The sequence below is a fragment of the Dipodomys spectabilis genome, unplaced genomic scaffold, assembly GCF_019054845.1.
Source record: "Dipodomys spectabilis isolate Male_0828 unplaced genomic scaffold, ASM1905484v1 ptg000588l, whole genome shotgun sequence".
NCBI lineage: Eukaryota > Metazoa > Chordata > Mammalia > Rodentia > Heteromyidae > Dipodomys > Dipodomys spectabilis.
The window spans coordinates 994,580-1,021,700 of record NW_024871265.1 but is presented as its reverse complement, the minus strand read 5'-3'; the positions used below and the strand labels follow the sequence as shown (position 1 = coordinate 1,021,700).

Sequence of the window (27,121 nt, the reverse complement as noted above, 5' to 3'; positions counted from 1 at the left end):
CTGTTTAGCCTTTCCCTTTGCTGGGGTACCGAGTTGTCAGCGCTGCCTCTCTTCAGTGGGCAATGCTGGTAGTACCATGTATAATCCTCCATATTGTTGGACATCATTGCAAGGAAGGAGAAGAGAAGAAGTTACCCCCCACCCCCAATTATAAGTGGAAAGCTTTAAAGAAAATTGACCTTACTAAACTGTACTGGCCTGTGTATGTGAGGAAGTAAAGTTCAGTTGTCAGAACCTTCCTTCCTTCCTTCCTCTGTTCACTTTTCAGGGCTCCTGCAGCACCTTTGTTAAGAACCCTAGTAGCTGTAGGCTGGGAGTCTAAACATAACTAAGGAATCTTGGGAGGACTTCCTTTTGATGTTGTGAATCCAACTCTGTGTTTGTCTCTGACTTGAGTTGATTGTGGAACAAGAACAGGCTAGCCTGGACTAGCTCCTGCTTCCTGATTTCTGGGCAGATGGTACCTGGCTGGGAGGTGACAGGCTCTGCTCTCTGCTGCAGAGCTCGAAGGAGCCACCTTGCTGTGGCTGAGGTGCTCAGTAGCTTGTGCCGACCATGGATTAGGGCAGTGGTGGCCAATTGGGAGGCATCAACCCTGGAAAGCATTGGCAAACTTGCAGAAGCTTTTTTTTTTGTAGATCATGGGGCTTGAACTCTGGGCTTCGGCACTGTCCCTGCGCTCTTCAGCTCAAGGTGAATGCTCTTGTTATGCCAAGGTTGCAGGACCCCCACCAAGAAGACCACCTGTTATATTTAAACGGGCTGCAGCTCGGGCCTCGTCCTACACTCCCACACAGAGGAGCCCAGGAGCAGAGCCCTGAGCTAAAGATTTGCAGGTCTTATAAAGGCACACAAGCAGGTGATTTAGCACCACGTGTAGCTCTGCTCTGAAACAAGCAACAAATGGTCACTGCCTCAAGTACTTTAACCCTTCACTGCTTGAGCCACAGCGCCACTTCCATCCAGTTTTCTAGTGGTTTATTGGAGATGAGTGTTACAGACTTTTCCTGCCCAGGCTGCCTTTGAACAGTGATCCTCAGATCTCAGTCTCCTGAGTAGCTAGGATTACAGGCATGAGCCACTGGCACCCGGCTTTTCATTTGTTTTTAAGTGTATCATTCTTGAATTTTTATGTAGAAACACATAAACTGCTTTGCTTTCAATTTGTTTGACTACAGCATCATGTTGATTTTATTTTTTTTGTATATTTTTATTGTAAAGATACTGAACAGAGGGGTTACAGTTACATGAGTAAGGTAATGAGTACAATTTCCTATGGAGCATTGTTACGTCTTCCTTTTTCCTCTACCATCACTTCCCTCCCCACCTCCTAAGTCCCTCCCTCCCCACCTCCCCTGCCAAGTTGTATAGTTCGTTTTCAACATAGTGTCTTTTACCTCTCATAGTTGTACTGGCTCAACCTATCTCCTTATTTCAGCATTTTGTTATTTTCCTTCCCCTCCCCAAATTAGAAAAATGTATATACAAGATACATGTTTTTTTTAATGATGAAGATAATTATATTACTTATGGATTTCAATTCAGGGTAGAAAAAAAGAGAACTTTTAATATTTGTTTACAAAATGGAGCATTATATCTGCCAGAACGCTGGTGCTGCTTCTCAGTGGGAGCCACTGGCTGCTGGGGCCTTGCATCTGTGCAGATTTGTGCGGGTTGGTGAATGGTACGAATCCATCCCCTTCGGTGAGGTGGCACAGTGTGCCCTCTCTTGAGCTGGCATTTCCTTTCTAGGCAGCATTTATAAATACCTAGGAGCAGATGCTCTGCTCCAGATCCTCTGACTTTGGGGCTGACTTCTGACATGGCAGCCCCTGTTTCTAGGGAGGGCATTTGTGTCTGCAATTTCTGCATGTCTATGTTTCTATTTTTCCTGGGGCTCATTGTTAAAATGCTCATCTCATATGTTCCTTTGCTGGGTTTTTTTTTTCGTTCTTGTTTGTTTTCCTCTTGTTGTTAGGATGCATTATTGTGTCATCATGCTTCCCAGTGACAAATGTGTGTCACCACTCCCAGACATTGACTAAGATGAAATCTCACAATCTTTTATATCTGGGCTGGCTTTGAACTCTGACTCCTTAATCTCTCCCTTCCAAGTACCTAGGATTACAGAAATGATCAACCTGTTCTTTCAACCAGTGTGTGTATCAAGTGCCTCCTTGCTACTGGTAATGTAGAAAAGGAATTGTAAGCTACTATATCCCTGGTGAGGTCTTAATCAGTGCTTTGCAGCTGTTTTCCCATTTCAGCTCACTAGACACACTCCCACCAGTATGGTCAGTTCTCTTGAGGAGCAGAATACTATGGTTTGATTGCTATAAACCCTTATCCTTATTCCAACCTGGCTGAAGGCATGTTGATATATTTTCTATCCTTGCTTGAGAGTACCAGGTGAGCTTGGGGAGAAGGGAAGATTAGTTACCAAAACTACTTCCTTTGTTTCTTGCAAGGCTGAGGGGAAGGAAAAAGGGGAGGATTGAGTGCAGGCTAATTCAGTCCTAGACATAGGCTAGCTACAGAGGTTATCTTCTGCTTGAGATACTTTTCAGATAACAGGGAAAGTATGGAAAAAGTAAAAATCAAGAGTATGGAAGGCTCTGAAATGTAACACGTTTGGAGCTCAAGAACACTTCAAGAAAGGATGTCTTCTAGAAGGCATCTCCTAGGGCTTTTAAGTATAATAAATTGCATTATTTTCACATGTTTTCCTAGAGCTGCATCATGTTTCGAATCCAAATTTATTAAGTATATTTCTATTTAAAAGTAGTGTTTTGCCAGGAACTGGTGTCTCAAGCCTGTAATCTGTCCTATTTGGGAAGCTGAGATCTAAGGATACAGTTTGAAGACAACCTGTACAGGAATGTCTATGAGACTCTTATCTCAATTATCCACCAAAAATACAGAAGTAGAGCTATGATTAAAGTGGTATAGAGTGCTAGCCTTGAACAAAAAAGCTTAAGAACAGCATTTAGGCCTGCAGTTCAAGCTTGGGGTCCCACACACACACACACACACACACACACACACACACACACACACACACACAAAGTAGTGTTTTTGTGCCTTTGATTCTGTTACATAATTAATAAAACCCAGTTGGATACAGTTGTATCATTATTTCTCCTTTCATTCCAGGTCTCTCTGAAAGATTGAATGAGCTAGCCCAAATGTCTTTGAGCTTGATGCACACATGCATAAAAATATATTAAAATCCATACTCATGAAACTCATGAATATTTTGTGGTTCAGTCCTGGCTCTTCATTGCTCTCATGTCACTGATTTTAATTCACTATTTTATCCCTCAGTGGTACCAGATGGTAAAATATGTGGAGGCTTAGACTACACCTTGATATGCAGCCTAGAATTTGATAAAAAGCAAGTCCTCAAGTCTATTGGTGAAGTGTTTTAGTTTTATTATTTTGTAGATTAACAGTGGGAACACATGGGATGTCTTAGGATCATGAAGGCACACAGGTCGTGCCATCTCCTGTGTATTTCAGAAGCTTCAAATCTGGTTCTGCTAAGGCTTTTACTTCTCCCTGGATAGATGTTTAGGCCTCAGACTCTGCAGGGCCCAGGCAAGGTTCTAGTTAAATACCGCCCTTTGGTCTTTAAACAGTAGATCCTTATTCAAGAATGATAGGGAGTTTTATTAGGAAGATTGCTCAGTCCCTGGGGCAATGCTTTCCTAGAAAAGTTTTAAAATATAGTAGTCAATAAAAATCAACTACAATTCTCTCCAAGGGTAGAGAGAAGGCAAGGACGGAGGGACAAACAGTCAGCAGAAGTGCCTTAGGGGTCTCAGGGAGAGAGAAGGGGAAAAGGGAAAGGGAAAAAAGGAAAGGAGAGGTGGTTAGAGGGTCTTCTGGTGTGTTCACCTTTGCCTAAAGCATTCCTCTGCCCCTCTCCCTTAGTTACACCTGCTCTTTCCTGGCATTTCAGGGGGTCTTCACTTCCTGACTGCAGTAGTTCCTTCTCATTCCTGATGCATAGACCTTTGTTAAGATTTTACTTTTATACATTTGTGATTGGTTGACAAGTGTCCCCACTCTTCTCAGCTCTGTGTTTCTTGTTTTTTGTTTGTTTGTTTTGGCTCACTGCTGTAATCTTTGGCATCTTCAGCATCCTATGCATTTTATTGGATAAAGCACAGTACCTGGTTCCTTATTACTCTGGGTCGGCTTGGAGAACTCCGTGGGAAGGAGAGCAAAGGATATAAGATAAAGGGGGGCATAGGGATGGGGGAAAGACTACAAAGCTTTGGCTTAGCACTTTCTTTTTTTTTTTAAATTTTATTTAAAAAATTTTTTGGATCCGGTCATAGGGTCTGGACTCTGGGCCTGGGCGCTGTCCCTCAGCTCTTCAGCTCAAGGCTAGCACTCTACCACTTGAGCCACAGCTCCACTTCCAGCTTTTTATTTTTTTCTGCTTATGTGGTGCTGAGGAATCAAACCCAGGGCCTTAAGCATGCAAGGCAAGCACTCTACCACTGAACCACCTTCCCAGCCCACGGCTTAGCACTTTCTTCAACTCAGAAACGTGTCTGGGAAAATACAAGGTGGAACAGATACTTGTATTATGGGCCATTCATTTGATACAGATTTTATTTTTTAAACTCAAATGCCATCACTATACAAATTATCTGTCCTTTGGAGATGTTTACTACTGCAAGACTGTATGTGGCACACACTGACAGTCATCCTCCATTTTAGGAAGGACTTTTAGGTTGGCATTTGGTCATCTGATAGACATTTCCAAGTGTTGTGGCTCCTAGGAGTGGTGCATTGGTCCCTGCAACTCTTCTCCCTTTCTGTGGCTCAACCAGATCCCTTTGGCTACATAGGGTTGGTTTTATGGTAGGGATGGCAGAGTTCCAAGTTGGATGTGGCGTGTGCCTGGTGCTTTATTCACTGAGACTGTTGCAATGGGACTATGTAAGAGGTGCATTTCCATTTGGGACTATTTATAGTAGTTGATTAATGTCCTAATTCTGGCTTTGAATCCTCAGCAATCAAAATGAAGAGAACAGAAGCCTTCCTGGGGTAGTGACTTAGTGGAAAAAAGTGACCAAGGTGCCATATGTACAGGACAAGTTAACAGTACCTCTACTCTGGTGGTGACCTCTGTTTGGCAAACTAGAAAACTTAAAAGGACTTTTCTCGCAGATTTGCTTTTTCCCTAACATTCTATTTACTCATCACTTATATTACAGACAGGACTTAATAAAAACTATGGATTTGGAGTCAAACAGTTCTTGAGTTTGAAATTCCACTTTGAAATTTACTAGCTACTTTTTCCACATCTGTCGTCAAGCTATTGTGAGAATGTAGAGAAATCTGGGCCAAAATAAGAACCCAATCATCAGTATGCTGTACTATGGTGAGTGTGTGTGTGTGTGTGTGTGTGTGTGTGTACACATGTGTATTAGGTAGGACATTTTCACTAGTAACTGACAGAAGCCTGAATGAAATGAGCTTGGAGAAATTTATCAGCTCATAACTGCAAATCTTTTTATTTTTTATAACTGTACTAAAGCCTGAACTCAGGGCCTGGACACTTTCTCGTCGTTTTGTCACACAAGGCCGACACTCTACCATTTGAGTCTCAATTCCACTTCTATAACTGCAAAGTCTTATGTGAGGCCACCTCCAGGTTCAAATTTGTTCCACTGTCATAACTTTGTGTTGTCCAGTATGAGGTTTATTATTTGTAGTTGAGACTATTTTCTAAACTATAAACATGATTCTAAGATGGCTAATCCCAGAGTATAGATTTCTACCTTACTTTTTCAAAATTTATACCAGGAAAATTATCTTTCCAACAAATCTGGGAAAAGCATCCCATTGGTTCTGGTTGGGAAATGACTCAGTCAATATTCCTAGCCAGGAACATATAAACTCTTGTTGGACAGGCCCAGGACACGTGTTCTCTTCTATGAGTGGGAAAGAGATGGCTCTGAGAAACCGGGGGGCCTCTTAATAGAAACAGAAGGTGTGAGGGAGGAAAAAAAAAAGTCTCATAGCATGTAAAAGAATAGAAGAATACTGATATAGTAAACTTTAATGAATGAGAACCATCATGTCTCATCCATGTCATTCTGTGGTAATGTCATTTGTAATTTTCCTATCTTGTTTTAAAATTCACTCCAAGAAGTGGTTCCTAAACCATTCGGGATTTGCTTTCTGAGAAGGCCTACATTTCCATTACAATTCCCAGGAAATCTATTTCCTAAGTGATTAAGGATCTTCCTTTCCCTTCATCTAGGAACAGCTGGTTATTAAATAAGAAGGTTACTGTTTTCTGCAATTGCTATAGCATCCATGATCACATCCACAGCCTTTTGTACTAGCTCAGGTTATTCAAACTTCCAACTTGCCATGGTAAAAATTATACATTATTAGGCTCCAGCAGTTCAACCTACATGTTACTGTTTGTACCAGTGATGTGCTGTGAGGAACTGGCCATGAAAAAAGCAAAGCTGCTCTTCTGAGAACTGGGCTGCAAAACGGAGACAATAGGGTTGAGTATAGAGAGGTAAAAGCAGCACAATTAGTTATTTTTCAGGCCTGGGGAAGGAGAGATGGGAGACACTGGCAGAGGATAAGCCATTCTAGAAGGTAGAGAAAAGTGAAGTGCATGAGCTAAATGCAGTGCAGGCTGTCCTGAGGATACATCTGAGGACTGAAGACTGTCTAGGGGCTGAGGCATGGATGCTTTTAATATGTGACTTCTGTAAGTCCCATGGTCAGACTTTGTGGCCGCATGGATATTCCTACATTTCAGTTGTGATGACAATTTATTTCTCATGACAGTTATGGTTTTATAGCTCAGTTTTTATGATCCTTGATATAAACCTGTTCCTGAGAGAGATCTGCTTCCCTAACAATGAAATATTCAGTTTTGGGGTGGGGTTTATGGCCAGACCCTTGATTAGGGTGACTTCTCCAGGCAAGGAGTGTATCCCAGGATAACTCCTGGGCAACTTTGTCCATGTTTCCACAGTGAAACCCCTAGTTCTTTTGCCAAACCATTACCACTGTTTTGTGACAAAATACATATTCAAGAATCAACAATTTAGTATTTTTTATTATAGATCATATTTAAATACAAAGAAAATTAATAGTCCCCATATTGACTAGGCTTTTCTATACATTATATTTCTTAAACAATTCTGATTCTTACTACAAGTGGTTGCCCAGAAGGAAGAAAGAGCAACCTGCTGTGAGGCTCACATGGCCTTTTTAGGTGAGCTGTCCCTGGGCAGAGAGAAGAACTGATGTGAAGAAGAAAGTGTCCTTTCTCCAACACCCTTTCCCTTGTCTTTTATTTTTAACTTGAAGTGTTTCTGAATAACAAATGCAAAACCAGGTTTGGATATGAAAAGTTAAATGATCCCTACTGCAGGATTGTGTTTTACTGGGGATGAAGAGCAAGAATCACCCCTTCTCTGCAGGGTCACTGGGAGGGAAGTCTAGATTACTGCAAATGTCACCCCAGAGAGAAAGCAGCTCATCTACAGCTCATCTGTAACATGGGAGAGGGGTGATCATGTAGCCTAGCAAGCTGGCTTCAAAGCTCAGCTCTTCTTGTGGAAGAACTTACCCATTCTGCTAAGGAGGATATGAAAAGAAGTCTCAACATGCTGCACAATAATCTCAGGGTTGAAAAGACTGTGGCAATGGGTTTAAAGTAAAACAGCAATTTTTTCCCAAACTTGTGGAGTAAATATTCAAAACTTTGAAACTTATGTTATAAAACTGTGGCAAATTACAGTTTTAAGCATATAAACCGAACACTTTCCTGTGTGTATATAAACTTGAGGGGTAAATCCAGTGACTTATTCCCTCAATCTCAAGAGTTCTCTGTATCTGTGATGTTTCAACATTAGACATTTTCTTCAGGTTTTCTGGACAAAAGCATTTCTTGAAGGTTGTGAATCACACACACACATACCACATAAAAATTACGATTCAAGTATCTCAAACCCTAATGTCACGGGCAACGCCTCATTCTTACGAAATACATAGCACTCTGTGTCTTCTGCCTCCAGAAGTTCATCAAGAGAAGACACGACCAGATCGTGTTCCTGCAGCATTTCTGGGTAGTGGGACACCACTCGTTCAATCCTTGCAGAGCGCCTTACGGGAGTGATAAGCTTCATGTCTTGCACTTCTGGCATTCCGTTGATTCTGAGAGATTGCAAAAGATGCATTCAAAACTTTACAGCCTCCAGAAACTCTTATTTATTATTTGATGGCTCTTCCCTGACTTCTGGATGCTTGGCGCTGTCTGCTACTGGATGGTTTATTCATAGGGATTTAATAAATGTAATGTGAAGTATGGTTTTTATTTGAAGGTACCTGTTTTGCAATTGCTGTTTATATCACAAATTTTCAAGGAATTTGTAGATTTTAAGGCAATTGAGCCTAGCACCACATTTGGTTAGACTAATGAATTTTAAGTTTCTTTCTAGCTCTAACAGTAATAGAGCTAGAAAGAACTTTAAAGATGGCGAACCAAACTACAGCTTGAAACTGGAATAAGTTAGGCATCGTCTTTTTAAAACTGCAGAAACATTCCAGTAAGAAGGAGCATGGGGGATAGGGTAGAATCTTTTCCATACAGGGACTCTGCTCTACAACTCACAAAGCTACTGATTACATTAGTCTAAGCAGAACTAGCAGGCCAGTCTTCTCAAAAGCTTTCATAATCATTCTAGAGCCAATAAAATGTGGTTTTCAGACCAATTGCCCATTTTCATCTATCCCTGGGTTAACAGTAGCAGGCAGTGATATATCTAGAAGAATCTAGGACTGGAAGGCCCAACTGTGCTTACCAGGGCACTGAGACATAGAACTGTTATCCTAGCACTGTAGTTTGGAATTATTTCAAGATTATGAATAGAATGATTGAGGAAGACTACATTTAACTTTTAGAAAATGACATTGCCATCCTGACACAGCTCCTCAAAATGACTGGGCTCAGCTTTAGAAATATACTTCTTATGTGTTCTCATAGCTCAAGGGATAGCCTATGCTTGGGACTTGGTGCTGTTGACCCCTTTTTGTTCTATCTATAACAGGAAGGCAGAAAAGATAGCGTAGGATATATGGGAGTAAAGAGGTAAGACTGATGCTAGGAGAGAGGGAAATATGGGTACAGAGAAAAGATGAAGAATATCCTGTCAATGGTCCCAAGCTCCCCTCATCCTCAGCTCCTTCTTCAATGCTAAAACTAAAGTGACCACCTGGATCTCATCTGAACAGTGGTACTCTATAGATTGCTGATACTCTGGGTCAGTGGAGGAAAAATTTAGAACAGAATTAGGTCTGTGATCACAAAGTTGGCTTACCTAGGGATTGAGGCAATCTGTAATTTGATACCAGGAAGATTATCCTGTTCTGTATTGGTTACTTGGGTTGTTGCTCTAACCAGTTGCTTCTCTTCTGGAGGAAGACAAGCTTGCCCAGATTCTTCTTCCATTGCTGTGGTAGTAGTTTCAGCAACCAAAGAGTTCAAAGTAACTCCTTGTGTATGGAAGGTCAGAAGGAAAGTAAGATTTAGCAATTCAATACTCAAGCTAAAAATTAATAAAATGAAAAAGCAATAAATACCATGATTTCTGAGTATAATGGACTCTGTAGTAAATAGTAACTGGTTTGAAGTGGGACCTACAACTGGATTTTCCTACTAAGTCCCATGGCAATTGCCAATGACATCAGTATATCCCATTAGCCAGTCTTCTCTACAGAAAACCGTGGGTCTCCCTGTCACTACCTAGATACTTACCATACCCCCAACCTCCTATTAACTATCAAGAGAACTCTCTTAGAGACTATTCACTGGTTTTCTGCCATTATGCTCCATTTTCTTGACTTACTTACCAAGGTTAATTTGATTTCTCAATCCCTTCCCTACTCAGAGATGACCACATGGCTATTACGTTTGACAGTGAATAAAAGGTGTCTTGTATTGGCATAATTTTCATGACTGCCTAGCCACAACAACCAAAATGAAAGAAGTAAGTCAGACTGAAATAAGTAGTCACTGAGTGCAGAGGCTGAGATCCGAAACAAGATCAACAAAGCTATCAAGTGGCAAAGGAATGAATTGTTGGTTCCTCTTTTTCATCCCTTTGAATAACACTGCCATGCATCATAAATATATGTGCCTATTATTTAAGTTGTAGCATCATTCCCAAAGTCTACCATTAAGTATATCTATTCTATAACTTTATTCTCCAAAGTAGTGAGTTATCTGGCTATAATTCCACATGACTTGGTTGTTCTCTCGTTAAATCTACTCATAAAGGAAAAAGATTTGTCATTTTGTAAGAGAACAAGAATAGTGCACTTTATTTTCAAAAGATAGCTTGCCTTTTTTTCCCATTCACATAACAACCATCAGGAATTCTTTCTTTCTTTCTTTCTTTCTTTCTTTTTTTTGGCAGTAGTGGGACCTGAACTCTGGGCCTGGGCACTGTCCCTCAGCTCTTCAGCTCAAGGCTAGCGCTCTACCACTTAAACCACAGCACCACTTCTGGCTTTTTCTGCATATGGGTGCTGAGGAATCAAACCCAGGGCCTCATGAATGCAAGGCAAGCATTCTACCACTGAGCCACCTTCCCAGCCCCACTATCAGGAATTATAATGTATCACTGTGTTTGGCTAATAGTTCTCATAGAAAAGTCCGTTAAAGACTGACCAATGACATTAATGGTTACCTAAGTAAAGAGACTTTTGAGATGGCTATTTTTAAAGAGATAACAAGAATTGAGACAACTAAGTGATGGTGAGTTTATTATGACTAAGCATGTAACTTAATCCAAAACTTCTTTCTCTTTTGCCCTAGATTCTTGCTAACAGCCACATGTCTTCTCTCCCCTGGGACTTTAAGGAAAGCAGGGTAGTTCAGTCTATGTTGCTTTGGTGGAAACAACTTTTGTTCAGTGTTAGACATAACAGAAACAAATCAGTTGATGAAAATGGCTGAAAAGGCCAGGCCATGAAACTCAAGAAGTCAGAGTTTTCAGGAAATGCAAAATTGCTTTTCTTGTTTCCCCTTGGGTGTTTCTGGATGATTTTTACTTGTACAGCTAAAGAGAATGAATTTAAATGCAAAAACAACAGTACCTTCTGTGGTTCTGTTTGGATCTTGTAAAATATTAATAACAACTTCCCGTAACTCTTGTATTGGCTGTAAAGAAGAAAATAAACAAATAGTTAAAAGAATTCATGGAAAAAATGAGCTAAAGGACTTTGTGTAATGCTCAAATAAACTTCCTAGAGTAAACATTTTTTAAGAAAATTTCTTGTCTGGCTATAAATAACATTTAAAAGGTTTCAAATTTAAAGTTTCATAGAAAAATAAAGGAATGGAGAAAACATTGGCTAAAAACTGGTATACTTAATTTTAATTTTAAAGTTGTTTATAATAAGATTTCTCTAAATCACATTGTTTCCCTATTAATTTGTACATACCATTGAAGATGTGTTCCTTAACAACAACAAATCATCCCCATTTGTTAGCATTTTAAATAATTTCCCCAGCCTTTCTTTTTATTCTTCTTTTATTTAGTGTAACAACATACTTATAGAAATAACCTGATAGAAAAGTAATTTTGTAATTTTCTTTTCTTCCTCTCTCCCTCCCTCCATCCCTCCCTCCCTCCTTCCTTCCTTCCTGCCTTCCTTCCTTTCCTTCCTTTGTTCCTTCCTTCCTTCCTTCCTTCTAAGTGAGGCTAGAGATTGAACCCAGGTCCTTACATATGCTAGGCTCTACTGTTAAGCTACATTAAATGCCAGAATTTTTTTTTCTAGGAGGCCAAAGCAGGAAGATCTTAAGTTTGAAGCTAGCCTGTTCTACATAGTAGATTTTAACTCCAAAAAAAAAGGGTAATTTCCTGATACAATGATCTGAGTTAGTCTTCATTTTTTTCACTATTCACAGGAAAATTATATTTGGAAGTTTTTCTTCTTGATCTGCTATGTGCAAATAATAACAGATATAGATTGAAAACAGAACATAAAAACAAAGCTTTTCATATATGTATATTTAAAAAAAATTTTTTTTTTGGGTCCGGTTGTGGGGCCTGAACTCTGGGCCTGGGTGCTGTCCCTCAGCTCTTCAGCTCAAGGCTAGTGCTCTACCACTTGAGCCACAGCGCCACTTCCGGCTTTTTGCTTTTTGCTTATGTGGTGCTGAGGAATCGAACCCAGGGCCTCATGCATGCAAGGCAAGTGCTTTACCACTGAGCCACCTTCCTAGCCCTTCATATATTTTTATAAAATCTAAAATGAAAGTATGCTTTAAGTTTAATGAAGTGAGAATAAATGTAAAGAACACATTGCAAAGAGCATGAATTTTATATAATACTTTTTATCAACTATCCTACATTTGTCTAGGCCTATGGTTAAAGAAATGGTAGACTGAATATACGCTTATTTCTAATTTCTCTTGAAACTTTAGAAAGTGAGATTGGAGGTATGTAAAATGAGGGTGATATACACATTTGAAAATAATAAAACATATTTAAAAATTTCTAAGCTGGGCACTGGTGACTCTTACCTGTAATCCTTGCTACTCAGGAGGCTGATACCTGAGGATTGGGGTTCAAAGCCAGATGGGGCAGGAAAGTCCATGAGACTCTTATCTCCAATTTAACCACCAAAAGTCTGGAAAATGGAGCTGTTGCTCAAAAGCCCAGTTCCTGAGTTCAAGCCCCAGGACCAGCACATAAACACACAAAAGTTATTTAAATGATGACAAGGGAAAGGATGTGTAAGAGAGTAGTAGAGAGAGTAACTCTGATTAAAGTGTATTATATGTATTTATGGAAATACTATCAGAAACTCCTTTGTAAATAAAAATATGCTAATAAAAGTGACATATGAAAAAGAATTTTTCCTAATTCTCATCTGCAAACAAGTAATTATGTATAAACTTATGCTTTAAGGGCATCTTATGATTTTATTTTGTTGTACTATTTTACAATATTAAAAAGCATGCTTTCTTCTTAATTGTGTCTACATATCACAACATTTTCAGGATTACCCATTTACCGTGTTATTTTCATTATTCTTATCTAACTCCTAGTTCAAAAAAATAAATAGTATGGGTTGGGAAGGTGGCTTAGTGGTAGAGTACTTGCTAGCATGCATGCAGCCCTCAGTACCACATAAAAAGTGGCACTGTGGTTCAAGTGGTAGAGTGCTAGCCTTGGGCAAAAGAAGCTCAGGGACAGTGCCCAGGCTCCGAGTTCAAGACCCAGAACTGGGAAAAAAAATAAGTAAAATGTATAAAGAATAGGAGAGAATAAATAGCAGATGGAATCTGGAAGACAGAAGGAAGAGAGGTAACCAACTTGACTACTCAAAGGATATAAATCTTGACCTGGCAGTATGGCCAAGAAAACCCCAGATCATACCACAGATCTCCTAGTAGGTTAAGAATGGGAGGTGGAGCTAGGAGCCAGTGACTCATGTCTATTATCCGAGCTACTCAGGAAGCTGAGATATGAGGATCACAGTTGGAAACTAGCCAGAGCAGAAGAGTCCAGGGGACTCTTATCTCCAATTAAGCACTGAAAAAGCTGGAAGGAGAACTATGGCTCTGAGGTAGAGGGCTAGCTGTGAACCTAAAAGGTCAGGTCCTGAGTTCAAGCCCATGACAGTCAACAACAACAACAACAAAAGAGAATGGAGGTGGGACCTAATCAGGAGGATTCTAGAACTTGTATTGAGAGTCAGACCTCCAAATCCACCCTATATCTCTGAAAATCATGCAGCTAAGGACTGTACCTTTTCATCCCATCAGAAAAGTAGGGATAAATTCTACAAGTCCCGTTGGGGTGGGGGGATACATATCAAATTCTACAAGTCCCTTTGGGGTGGGGGGGGGGGATACATATCATGCAAGATCAGAGGTATTTACTGAAAACAGGATAAATCAAAAGTTCTCAGAGTGAGGTTTGAGATTAGTAGCTTTCCTCTTTCCCCAAAAGATGCAGAAAGTTGCTAGCTCCAGCAAGAAGACTAGAAGAGCTTTCTTTAGAGAATTTAACCAGTTTAAGGGGAAAGACCTAATAATACTGATATTGAGTGTTATCTAACCATTCTATACAGCTAGATTATGTTAGAGTGAATCCATGTGTCCAGAATTTTACACTTTTTCAAATAGCCCAATGTCATAAGAATCTGAATAGAGATTATAGAATACAGTAATAAAAAATAAGCAAATAATAGTGTACATGTGTGAAAGAGATACAGAGACAGAGACATGCATAGATAACACACACACACACACACACACACACACACACACACACACACACACAGAGGACAACACTTGAGAAGAAACGTAATGAAGGAAGGAGAAAACTTAATAGAGCACTAGGAAATGAGATGCACCCAACTCAAGAAGGAAGTACAGTATGTGAGGGGGATGGTTAAATCCTCAACCTCTCCACAATTACACCTAAAACTGAAAAGTGAAGAAAATAACAACCCAAGCATTTTCTTACAATAGAGGTAAACATATAATCAGTTTTCTCTGGGAAGTAGAAAATGGGAGTAGAAAGAAGCAAAAATCTTACTGAATGAAATTTACTGAACTATTTAACTGTGATTGTGAATAATCATGGAAACAGTCTACAGAATACTGAGTATGAGTCAGAAAAATGACCATTAAGTAAAAAAGAGTTACAACATTAATTCATTCAGTCTTTGTTTAAAAATCATGGTTCTAAGATGGTTTTATTCTAGGTTTTAGAATTAAAGTTATTTTACTCAATGGCTATGAATTGTTTATTTATTGGTGTGTTGAACTTGTTATCTTTTTAGGTACTTTGAGGTCAAACTTTAATGAGAATTGGATACTGATGTTCTAACTTTCCATAAACTGTATATTTCTTTCATTAGTATTAAGTAAGATGTGATTACTTGACAAGAAAACTGCTCTATTGGTTTACATGTAACATTACTTTCTATAAATGTATTACTTTCTATTAATGTATTAAAGGACATACTATACTTCATGTTGTATGTATAACTTCATCAAGTTAATTTTATTTTTATTTTTTGTTTTTGTGCTTACACTTGGCTTTTTTGCTCAAGTCTGGTACTCTAACCTCTTGAGTCATACATACCTTCATGTCTGGCTTTGTGCTGGTTATTTTGAGATAAGACTTTCTGTCTGGGTTAGCTTTGAACCATTGCGATCCTTAGATCTTAGCCTGCTGAGTGACTGGGATTACAGGTATGAACCTCTAGCTTTCATAGTTTTGTTTGGTATGTATAAATTGTATAAAATAACAAGTTTTTGTCATAACAAGTTATGACATTTTCATACATGCATAACATACTTCGATCATATTGACCCCTCATCCTTCATTAGTCAGAAGTTTCACATTTTATTATATACCTATTTTAAGCAATATTAGAAAAACCACATGAAAGAGAACTTGAAGAAGTCACCCACCCAAGACAGATACTCACTGTTGCCCCACTTTTAATGGCCTCTTCATAAAGCCCAATAACATCAAAGGTGCCTTTACTTGCCAGCAACTTTGCTTTGCAGATCCAGAATTTAGCAAATTTCTCAGCCTCAGGAATGCCAGACAATACTGTAAATACTTCATGAGAAGGCACTCCCTGAAAAAAGAAAATATCCAGAGATCTCTGTTTCACTGTTGCGTCTTTAATGTCCCATCCTTTCTCTTCCATTCCCTTCCTGTTTCTTTCCTTTCCTTTTTCAGTGCCAGTAGTAAGGTTTAAACTCAGGGCCTGGAGGCTAGTCCTTAGCTTTTTCAGTCAAGGCTGCTTTACTTGAGCTCTACTTCTGGCTTTTTGGTAGTTAACTGGAGATAGAATCTCATGGACTTTCTTGCCCAGGCTGGCTTTGAACTTCCTCAGATTTCATCTTACTAAGCAGCTAGTGTTAGAGACATGAGCCACCAGCACCCAGCCATTAACTTTATTCTAAACTTAAAATTTTATTTAAATGAGGTATGATATACATATAATATGATGGCTCATACTTGGATTCCTAGCTACTTAGGAAATTGAGATCTGATAATTGTGGTTTGAAGCCATGCTGGGCCAGAAAGTTCAAAAAATTCTTATCTTCAACTAACCACCAAAAAGTCAAGCTCAAGGACAGTGTCCAAGCTCTGAGTTCAAGACTCAGGACAAGACACACACAACTACACATTTTAATTTTATATTTCAATGATTTTTGACATTAATTATGAAATTTTAAGTTACAGTAGATCACACATAAAAATATCATATTAGAAGGTAAGGAATATGTTCTATATTTTTATGAGGTGCAAAACTAAAGCCAAACTGAACTCTACAGTAATCAATACTTACATATTCATAATATTCATGATACTACATATCTAGAATAACCTGAACTGTGAGTTTCCACATGATGCTAACAGCATCACGAAGGGTGGTAGAGGTATGCAAAGGTCAGGAGTATGTATGTATGGTTGAAGATTCACACAGCTGTATATGAAAGAGATTAAATTCTATGCCAATGAGCTTTGACTTGGGTTTGGCTTGTTCTCAGGGGAGGAGGCTAGTAGTATGGACCACCATAAAGAGGGACCTACCATGCTCTGAAGTCCAGGCACTGGCACATTTAATCAAGCAGTACCTTCTGCTGCTTTTGAGATGCAGGAGTCACATTCACAAAGATACATTCACAATCAAGAATCAGTGCTTGAGAAAACCAATATTGTTTATAAAATTATAAAATTCAACAAAGCAGAAGGAACATTGGAGCAAAAAGTTGAGAGACCAAAGAGGGATACATTGGAAGAATACTATAGGCAGAATTGGCAGAGTGATAAGAGAATATTGCTATTATAAACTTAGAATGGGCTGTTATAAAAAAGAATGAATAGTGAGAGGGCTTGGGTTCAATTATCAGTAGCACACATAAATAAACAAAGAATAGCAATAGATACTGCTGAAGAATAAACCAGTGAGCTGAAAATTCAACTGTAGAACTTCCCCAAACTCCAGTGCAACAGATCAAAAGGGACAGTATAAAATAGAAATGTAAGGTTCTGGAAGCCACATCTATTGTTAATTCCAATAAACTTTTAACAGAATTTCTAGTAGAAAAGTAGAATAGAGCTAAACATTGAAAGCAGCTGCAGGAGAAAAATGTCAAGAACTGAATAACAAAAAACTTGTCTAGCTGGCACCAGAGACTCATGTCTGTAATCCTATCTATTGAGGAGGCTGAGATCTAAGGATCATGGTTTTGAAGCTAGCCCCAGCAGGAAAGTCTGTGAGACTTTTTTTTTGGTTGGTTGTGGGGTTTGAGCTCGGAGCCTGGGCGCTATCCCTGAGCTTCTCAGCTCAAGGCAATCACTCTACCACTTGAGCCACAGTGCCACTTCTGGTTTTCTGGTAGTTAATTGGAGATAAGAGTTCTTGGACTTTCCTGCCCAGGCTGGCTTTGAATTGAGATCCTCAGATCTCAGCCTCCTGAGTAGCTATAATTACAGGTGTCAGCCACCAGCGCCCCAGAGGTGAGACTCTTGTCTACAATTAACCTCAGAAAACTGGAAGTGTCATTGTGGCTCAAAGTGGTAGAGAGCTAGACTTGATTAATAAGCTCAGGGACAGCATTCAGGCCTGAGTTCAAGCCCCACAATCACCACTACCACCACTACCACCACCACCACCACCAACAACAATAAAAACTGTAGACTGTAAATCTAACTAGTCAAGAAGGATGATGAAAGAAACAAATTTAGAAAACTGAGGATACATAGAGACAGAGAGCACATGTTTTCTATTATATGTGGAAGTTAGGTCTAAAAATACACTGGGGCATGAAAAATTACACAGGACTCTAGGCGTTCATACATAGTGAGACCAGAGGATACTCTTTGGGGAGGAACACAAAGGTGCAATGCCTATGTGCCTCTGATAATATAAAATAATATTTATAAAAATGAACTCCAAGAAATAGAAATAAGAGGTTTTTTTCTTTGTTGTTTTTTTTATCCTCTTTCTGTCTTGTTCGTTCATTTATCTGTCTTAGGGAGGAGAAGGAGAGGCACAGAAATGGAAGGACAAAGGATGAACAAATGCAACAGAGGAACTCACTAGACACTATGTTGAAAATGAACTATACAATTTATAGATGAGAATGGGAGGGTAAAACTGGGAGAGAGTGAGTGAAGGGGTGACATTGTCCAAAAACAAATGACTTATATAGCTGTAACTCCTCTGTACATTACCTTTATAATAACAATAAAAAAATTAAAAAAATTCGACTCAAAACTTCCCTTGAAAAAACTAAGGATAAAGAGATAATCCTAAAAGCTTCCAAAGAGGGGAATAAAAAGGATGGTACGGGGAGTGAAAGGAAAAAAACAAATTGTTTAAATAGGGATACAGGTTGACACATTGCAACAATGAAATGTATAAGACACTATGTTAAAAAAAATGAACTTTACAATTTAGGCAGGGGAGGGGCAGGATGTAGTTGTGGAGGTTGGAGGGAAGGGATGTTAGGGGAAAAACAAAGGAGGAAGGAGGGGGCAACAATGCTTGATAAGATATGTACTCATTACCTTCCTCATGTAACTGTAACCCCTCTGTACAGTATTTTCACAATAAAAAAACTTATTAAAATAAAAGGATGGTACTTACAGAGCAATGAAATTCAGATCACATGACTTTAATAAATCAGCAACTTCAGATTCAAGAAAGAAAATTAGGGGCTGGGAAGGTGGCTCAGTGGTAGAGTGTTTGCCTCGCATGTGTGAGGCCCTGGATTCGATTTCTCAGCACCACATAAGCAGAAAAAGCTGGAAGTAGTGCTGAAGAGCTGAGGGACAGTGCCCAAGCCCAGCGTTCAAGCCCCATGACTGACCAAAAAAAAAAAAAGAAAATTAAAAAATTAACTTTCAAGTTTTCCATGGATAATAACCTGAAATTAGGAATTATCTCTAGCCAAACTTTGATCATAGAATAAGGGTAAAATGATGACATTTTCACAAATATAAGGATTCAGAAAGTTTTCAAGTTATATTTGAATTATCATTTAGTAGTTCATCTACCTTTTTTTTTTTTTTTAATGTCATGGGGTTTGAACTCTGGGCCTGGGCACTATCCCTCAGCTCTTTAGCTCAAGGCCAGCACTCTACCACTTGAGCCACAGCGCCACTTCTGGTTTTTCTGGTGGTTTATTGGAGATAAGAGTCTCACAGACTTCCTTGCCCAGGCTGGCTTTGAACTGTGATCCTCAGATCTCAGCCTTCTGAGTAACTAGGATTACAGGCCTGGGCCACCAGCACTCGGCTACCATTTTGTTTCTGACTTACTGTTTTTTTTTTTTTTCATTTTTTTTTTTTATTGTGAAAATACTGTACAGAGGGGTTACAATTACATGAGCAAGATAATGAGTACATTTCTCATCAAACATTGTAGCCTCCTCCTTTGTTTCCCCTTCCCATCTGACTTACTGTTTTTGACTTACTGTTTTCGTTACAAAGTAAACTGTATCAAGCACAGAAACAGGAAAAATAATTATAAAATAAAATGGCAGGTTTAAATTTAGACATATGAGTAATCATAAATGTGTAGAGGCTAAATTTGCTTTTTAAAACAGAGAGCTTTGGATTTGTTTAAAAAATTCACCTGAAGCTGGGTGCCAGTGGCTCATACCTGTAATCCTAGCTACTCAGGAGGCTGAGATCTGAGGATCGCGGTTTAAAGCCAGCCCAGGCAGGAAAGTCCTCGAGACTCTTATCTCCAATAGACCACCAGAAAACCAGAAGTGGTGTTGTGGCTCAAGTGGTAGAATGCTACCCTTGAGCTGAAGAGCTAAGTGATAGCACCCAGGCCCAGAGTTCAAGTCCCACGACCGACCAAAAAAAAAAAAAAATTCACCTGTACACATTCATATAAGACATTCCTAAAAGAAATCAACCCAGGAAAGTTTAAAACTAAAGAGATGGTGCGGGGTATAGTGGTTTACATTTATAATCTCAGCTACCTGGGAGAATTGCAGTCTGTGGACAGCTTAGGCAAAAAGTTCTTAATATCTCATCTCAACAAATAGCATAAACAGGAGGATTGTAGTTTAGGTTGAAAAAAGTAAGACCCTGTTTGAACAAAAATGAAAGTAAAGTGGATTGGGGATGGAGCTCAAGGGGTAGAGTGCCTGCCTAGCAGGAGGAAGGTCTTGAGTATTGCCCAGGGCCCAGGTATTGCTCCCCTTTCCCAAATAAACAAATAAATGAACAACAACCAGAAACCTAAAGGGATAGAAAAAGATCTCGTAGATAAATTCTACTAAGAACTCCGATGTGGTAAGGTAATTAGCAGGCAAAAGAGAAATCAAAGTGTCATTAATCTTCATGTGCTAACAACAGATTTGGAAAGATAAAAAAGCAAATCTTTACAGAAATACAATGGGAAATTGTCCATGACTGATCATAGCTCCAGAGAAACCTTGAAATAATTTTTTTTCAGAAATTAACAGATTAGGGGCTGGGAAGGTGGCTCAGTGGTAAAGCGCTTGCCTTGCATGCCAGAGGCCCTGGGTTCGATTCCTCAGCACCACATAAGCAAAAAGAAAAAAGCCAGAAGTGGCGTTGTGGCTCAAGTGGTAGAGCACTAGCCTTGAGCTGAAGAGCTGAGGGACAGCGCCCAGGCCCAGAGTTCAGGCCCCACGACCGGACCCCCCCACAAAAAAAAGAAAGTAACAGATTAAGTAAACTGAAAGACATATTTACTTTTTCAGATACTTCTAGAACATTTACTAAAAATAATCAGAAATTTATACCATAAAGAAAATTTCAATGGGGCTGGGAAGGTGGCTCAGTGGTAGAGCGCTTGCCTTGCATGCTTGAGGCCCTGGGTTCGATTCCTCAGCACCACATAAGCAAAAAAGAAAAAAGCCGGAAGTGGTGCTGTGACTCAAGTGGTAGAGCGCTAGCCTTGAGCTGAAGAGCTGAGGGACAGCGCCCAGGCCCAGAGTTCAGGCCCCATGACTGGATCAAAAAAAAAAAAAAAAGAAATTTTAACGAATTCCATCAAGCATAAGTCATTATGTCAAAAAACGAACTTTAAGGGGCTAGGAAGTTGGCTCAGTGGTAGAGCGCTTGCCTTGCATGCCTGAGGCCCTGGGTTCAATTCCTTAGCACCACATAAGCAAAAAGAAAAAAGCTGGAAGTGGCACTGTGGCTCAAGTGGTAGAGCGCTAGCCTTCAGCTGAAGAGCTGAGGGACAGTGCCGAGGCCCAGAGTTCAGGCCCCACGACCGGAACCAAAAAAAACCAAAAAACGAACTTTACAACTTTGGCTGGGGGGGTGAGGGTGGGGGGAAGATGGGAAGGGGAAACTAGGAGGCAACAATGTTTGATAAGAAATGTACTCATTATTCTTGCCCATGTAATTGTAACCCTCTATACGGTATTTTCACACACACACACACAAAAAGTCACAAGGGTCACCTTATCAATCATAACACAATATAAGTAAAAGTATTTAGAAAGCAAGAAAAAACCCCTAAAATCCTAAAAATTAAAGATAAATAGGGTCTTACCGTGCAGCCCAGGCAAGCCTCTAAATGGAGATCTCAAACCATTTAGAAATGAACAGCAAGGAGAATATGTCAGTTCGTAGGCAAGTTACACAGCAAGCTATTGTCTCTTGTCTCTAAATCCACCTGTAACCCTCCACTTTGTGATGCTAGAACTCTAAGGACTTTCTACTAGACAGCAGCTTCCTACTGGACTCTGCCAGTGTGAGGCATTAGAGAAGCTAGTAAGGATGGATAAAGGAGAAGAGACTTCCTTCTTCCCATCTGCTTTCATTTTTCAGCTTAGCAGCAGCACTTGGTTCTGGTCTCTCTCTTCCCTCCTCACTAGGCTCCTAGGAGCAGCAGTCTTTCCTCAAGGCCAGAGGCCCAGGCCAGCAGGGCCCCTTCTCCAGCCCCTGTGGTATCACAACTGCTGGACAGTACATTCTACTTAGAGTTGGAGTCCTATTTCTACTACAGATCTTTTCTCTCATTATGATTTTGTAAAATATGTATTTGTCTTACTCTATTTCCTGGCATGTAACTCTAAAATCCTTTGAATAAAAGAATAATTCATGAGTTGATTGAAGGCTAGCAGCTTCTACATAGCTTCAGGATGGCTGCTGGTCACTGAAAAGACCTAGGCAGGATTAGGACCTCTGGGGAGGGACTGAAGGTTAAATTCATTACAAATGGCCAGTGATTCAATTAATCATGCCCATGTAAAGAAGTCACCACAAAACCCCAGAAGACTGGGTTCAGAGAACTTGTAGATAGCAGAGCACATGAGGATTCCTGCAAGGCAGTGGACCTGGAGAGGACAATGAAAGATCTGCGTTCCTTTCCATTTCCTGACTCTATGCATGTTTTCATCAATAGTCCTAGTAAAATCCTTTATAGTAAACTAGCAAGTGAAGTGTTTCTGAGTTCTGTGAGCTGCTCTAGAAAGGAGCAGGATGTGGGGTGAGGGAACCCTGATTAATAGCTTGTTTGTCACAGGTAAAACAATCTGGGGTTTGTAATTGGCATTGGAAGTAAGGAGTGGGAATGGGGTTTGTCTTGGGACTAAGCCCTCAAACCGTGAGATGCGATCATAGCTCTTGGTAGAAACTATCAGAACTGAGTTGAATTAGAGGAGAATGGTTAAGAATTGGTTGACTGCTTGATGTGTCACCCACATGGTCACAGAAGCACTACATTGATTGCTAAGTGATAAAATAGGAAAAGCACTTTTCCCTCCATCTCTATTTTTATATACCTGGTGAACACTAGCTGCTCCCTGCAGTTACTGCCTGTGTTACCCAGATTCCTGTCTGCTGTCAGCTTGGAGTGCAGATCACGTCACTGTGTGTAGCAACATATCCTGCCATATCCTCTCAAATCCCTTACCACAGTTGTTCACCCAGGCTCACAGTGTACTTCCATTTTGGAATGCCAATGTCTCTGCCTTCTAGTGTGTCTAGAGTCTGTAGTGTGTGAAAATTTATATCCTCATAAGACAACTACTAACAAATGACCTTGCAGATTAGGGTGACTTAGGGGTATGGCTTACACTGTCTCCAGAGCTTCTCTTGGGACCATACCAGTTACCTTTGGGAGTAGCTTGATATCACATCATTGACTTACTTTTCTTCCCCATCTTTTTTTTTTTTTTTTTTGTCGGTCGTGGGGCTTGAACCCTGGGCCTGGGCGCTGTCCCTCAGCTCTTCAGCTCAAGGCGAGCGCTCTACCACTTGAGCTACAGCGCCACTTCCGGTTTTCTAGTGGTTTATTGGAGATAGGAGTCTCATGGTCTCTCCTGCCCGGGCTGGCTTTGAACCGTGATCCTCAGATCTCAGCCTCCTGAGTAGCTAGGATTACAGGCGTGAGCCACCAGCGCCCTGCTTTTTCTTCCCCATCTTATGATCTCTCTTTCCTCCCAGTGTGCCCTGGGAACTTCTTTTAATAAATAACTTTTCTTCTCTTAGGGTCCACTTCTAGGGAACTCACACAAAACAGGGAACTCACACAAAACACTGAATAGCCGATTTCTACACTTTTTTTTTTTTTTGGTCAGTCCTGGGGCCTGAACTCTCGGCCTGGGCACTGTTCCTCAGCTCTTCAGCTCAAGGCTAGTGCTCTACCACTTGAGCTACAGTGCCACTTCTGACTTTTTCTGCTTATGTGGTGCTGAGGAATTGAACCCAGGACCTCATGCATACAAAGGAAGCACTCTACCACTAAGCCACCTTCTCAGCCCCTTGAATTGTTTTTATTGAGATAGTTGATATAGTTTCTGTTCTTGTGACTTGATCCTGACTAACAAGGTAATAAGGAACATTAGTCAAATCTGAGGGATATAAGAAGGCAAAATTAGAGGCAAATTTAAACAATAAATATATTTCTGAGATGAGGACTAAATTAAAACTTCCAAGCTTTTAACTAAACAGTTAAGAAAAAACAAAAATTGTGTTGTGTTGAAATTGATGCATGAGAAAAAAATGAATAAAGCAAGAGATGAAAACAAGAAGAGATGACAAAGGTCATAAATAATTCATTTCTCTGTGTACCTGTACAGAGTATACATGTATAAAAACTGCTGGCAAGTGGGGCTGGGAAGGTGGCTCAGTGGTAGAGTGCTTGCCTTGCATGCCTGAGGCCCTGGATTCGATTCCTCAGCACCAGATAAGCAAAAATAAAAAAGCTGGAAGTGGCGCTGTGGCTCAAGTGGTAAAGCTCTAGCCTTGAGCTGAAGAGCTGAGAGACAGCGCCCAGGCCCAGAGTTCAGGCCCCATGACTGAACCCCCCCCCCAAAAAAAACAACAACAACAACAGAAAACTGCTGGCAATAGCGGTCACCTGTGAGAGCAGCAATGTGTGTGTCTGTTTGTGTGTGTGTGTGTGTGTATGTGTAGGGAGACCTATTCATTGTTGTATCATTTAAAATCATTTTAATATGAACGTACTTGTGTATTTTTTCATGCTACAAAAACAAAGAAGCTAAAAAGCATGAACTGAATTTCTAACTTCACAAAAAAGAAATAGTTGATGTTTAACTGTGAGCCCAAGACTCTAGTTCAAAGCTCTGCAAGCTCACCTTTCATACTAACCTCTTCAATGAGCTGCAGACATCCTTTCAGAGTGTTGTTAATTTTATTGGAGAGTTCCAATTGTGCTTTCTTTTCTTCTTCTTCTTTTTCAATGCTCTTCCAGAATGAAATATTCATTTCTTCTATTATTTTTCTTTTTGTTTTAAATTCCATAGGAGGACGTTTATAGATTTTCCCCTTGGATTTTTGCCATTCTTCAAGTTGTTTCCTGTTATGCAATTAAAGAGTAAGGAAGGATGGCTTTAGTTTTTCAAAACAAAGTCTAGGGGCTGGGAAGGTGGCTCAGTGGTAGAGCGCTTGCCTTGCATGCTCAAGGCCCTGGGTTCGATTCCTCAGTACCACATAAGCAAAAAGAAAAAAGCCGGAAGTGGCGCTGTGGCTCAAGTAGTAGAGCGCTAACCTTGAGCTGAAGAGCTGAGGGACAGTGCCCAGGCCCAGAGTTCAGGCCCCACGACTGGACCCAAAAACAACCAACAAAAAAACCAAAGTCTAGCTCTTAAAGTACACTATATGTGGAGATTGGAAGTAAGTAAACCTTCAACTATAGACAGAGGCCAGAGAATGAATTAAGAAATAATCAACAAATGGACAATGATAGCACTGGGTCAGTCCTACTCATTCCAAGATTGATGTGAGAATGATAATAGGTGGCCAGCATTTCAACCTTCAACTACCTCAACTTCCTAATTATATTCATTATTTTTAATTTCTCTATATGCTAGTTTGGATATTTGCATTCCTAGGATAGCTTTTCATTTCTGAGAGTACCAACTCACCACTCCATTTTTTCTACCAGATGCTTTTGATCATTCAGCAGAGACCTACCAAATCTGCATTTTGCCTTCAATAGGGTCTTGGTGCTCAAAGTAACACATTTCACCCAATTCCTTGTGCTCTCCTGACTTTCTTTCATAAACTACATTAATATTTTCAGGGCTCTTTGCTTTCTTGAAGTTTTTAGTATTTTTTGACAGTCTCATTATGTAGCCAAGCTATCCTTGAACTTAAAATCCTCTTGCTTCTCCTTCCAAGTGCTATGGTTACATGCCTGCATCACCATGCCTGGCTTTCTGTACTGTACTTAAGTAGCTCTTCTCTGACAAGTATTAACTTACATTATTCACATTCTCCTCTCTCTTTCACTTTTTTAGTTATTATTATCTTTAAGTAGTTGTAATCATTTTCCCTACCATTAAACTGCACCCGTTTCCTCAAGTTACCACACTCTCAAGTTCCACTTTTACATATGTATATTGGTCATCCTTCCTTTATTCATTTGCCTGTCTGTTTGCCTTCCTTCCCCTTGACCTCATCTCTCCTCTGACAGAACGTATTTCAGCTTCTTGAGAGCCTTTTTGCTAACCTGTTAATTGTTTAAAGGGGTTATGTATAAGTTAGATCTAAATTATAAACATTTATGAAAACATGCATAGGGCCATTTGCACATATAAACCAACTGACAAAAGTATAGTATATGCATGGCCAGATTATATTACTTGCATTCTCTACTCCTCACACCCCCCACTTTTTCCTTTTTTGTCAGTCATGGGAGATGAACTCTAAGATGTCACTAAACTTTTCTGCTTAAAGCTAGGTGCTTTACCACTTTAGGCTACAGTTCCACTTCTGGTTTTCTTATGGTTAACTGGAGGTAAGAGTCTCATAGACTTTCCAGTTTGGGTTGGCTTTGAATTGTGATCTGCAGATCTCAGCCTCCTGAGTAGCTAGGATTACAGGTGTGAGCCACCAATGCCTGGCTCCATTCCTGTTTTCAAGCAGGTAATATACTCTTGGAGGACTACAGGTGGATTTATAAAGATATGCAGGCCCAAGTGGTTATATACACAAGCTTCAGCTTTGTTAAATTATAATTATGTATCAATGATCTGCAAGTGCACATTTGCAGGTCTTCTGTAGGAGCTACAGATTTCCTAAACACACTGTCTAGGCTGGTATCTTTTATTTGATGCGTGATACATTTCAATTTAATATTGTGCAAAACAAAGCTCTTGATTTTCATCTCCAGATCTGTCCCTAGTTTTCTCCCCTTGATAAATACCATCCTAGTCTACTCAGTTTCTAGGGCTGAAAACAGGTGTTCTATTGAGTAGTTTCTTTCTTTCCTGCATATCTGACACATCACTTCAGATTCAGTACTGCTTCTGCATACAGTACTACCATGCTGGTCCCCATCATTGTCACCTTCTGTCTGAAATGCTGTGGCAGCTTTACTAATTGATCTCCCCGCTTCCACTCTCACCTTCCTTAAACTCATGCTGCACACAATTGCTGATTTGTAGGTTGTAAAGCAGATCGTGTCACTGCCAAGGGCTACCTATGGCTTGTGGAATACAATTCAAAATGTTCTCTGTGGCTGAAATATATGGTGTAAATTTGCTCTTGCCTACATCCTCAACCTATGTCTCATCTCCCTCTTGGCCACTACCTATCAGGAACTT

General features: G+C 39.9%; 1 protein-coding gene across 2 annotated transcripts in view; it reads right to left on the bottom strand.

Moving 5' to 3' along the window:
• Positions 1-7,087: 7,087 nt before the first annotated feature.
• Positions 7,088-27,121, bottom strand: part of Ckap2l (cytoskeleton associated protein 2 like) — a 39,867-nt gene continuing 19,833 nt past the window's right edge. The window contains exons 5-9 of one of the 2 annotated variants that reach the window (XM_042670948.1): positions 24,663-24,870; positions 15,514-15,669; positions 11,152-11,215; positions 9,372-9,546; positions 7,088-8,208 (exon numbers count right to left, since the gene is read on the bottom strand). In XM_042670948.1, the coding sequence (XP_042526882.1) occupies positions 7,983-8,208; positions 9,372-9,546; positions 11,152-11,215; positions 15,514-15,669; positions 24,663-24,870 (829 nt within the window). In that variant the 3' untranslated portion in view covers positions 7,088-7,982. The remainder of the gene's footprint in view (positions 8,209-9,371; positions 9,547-11,151; positions 11,216-15,513; positions 15,670-24,662; positions 24,871-27,121) is intronic. The other variant, XM_042670950.1, reaches the window with a different exon arrangement.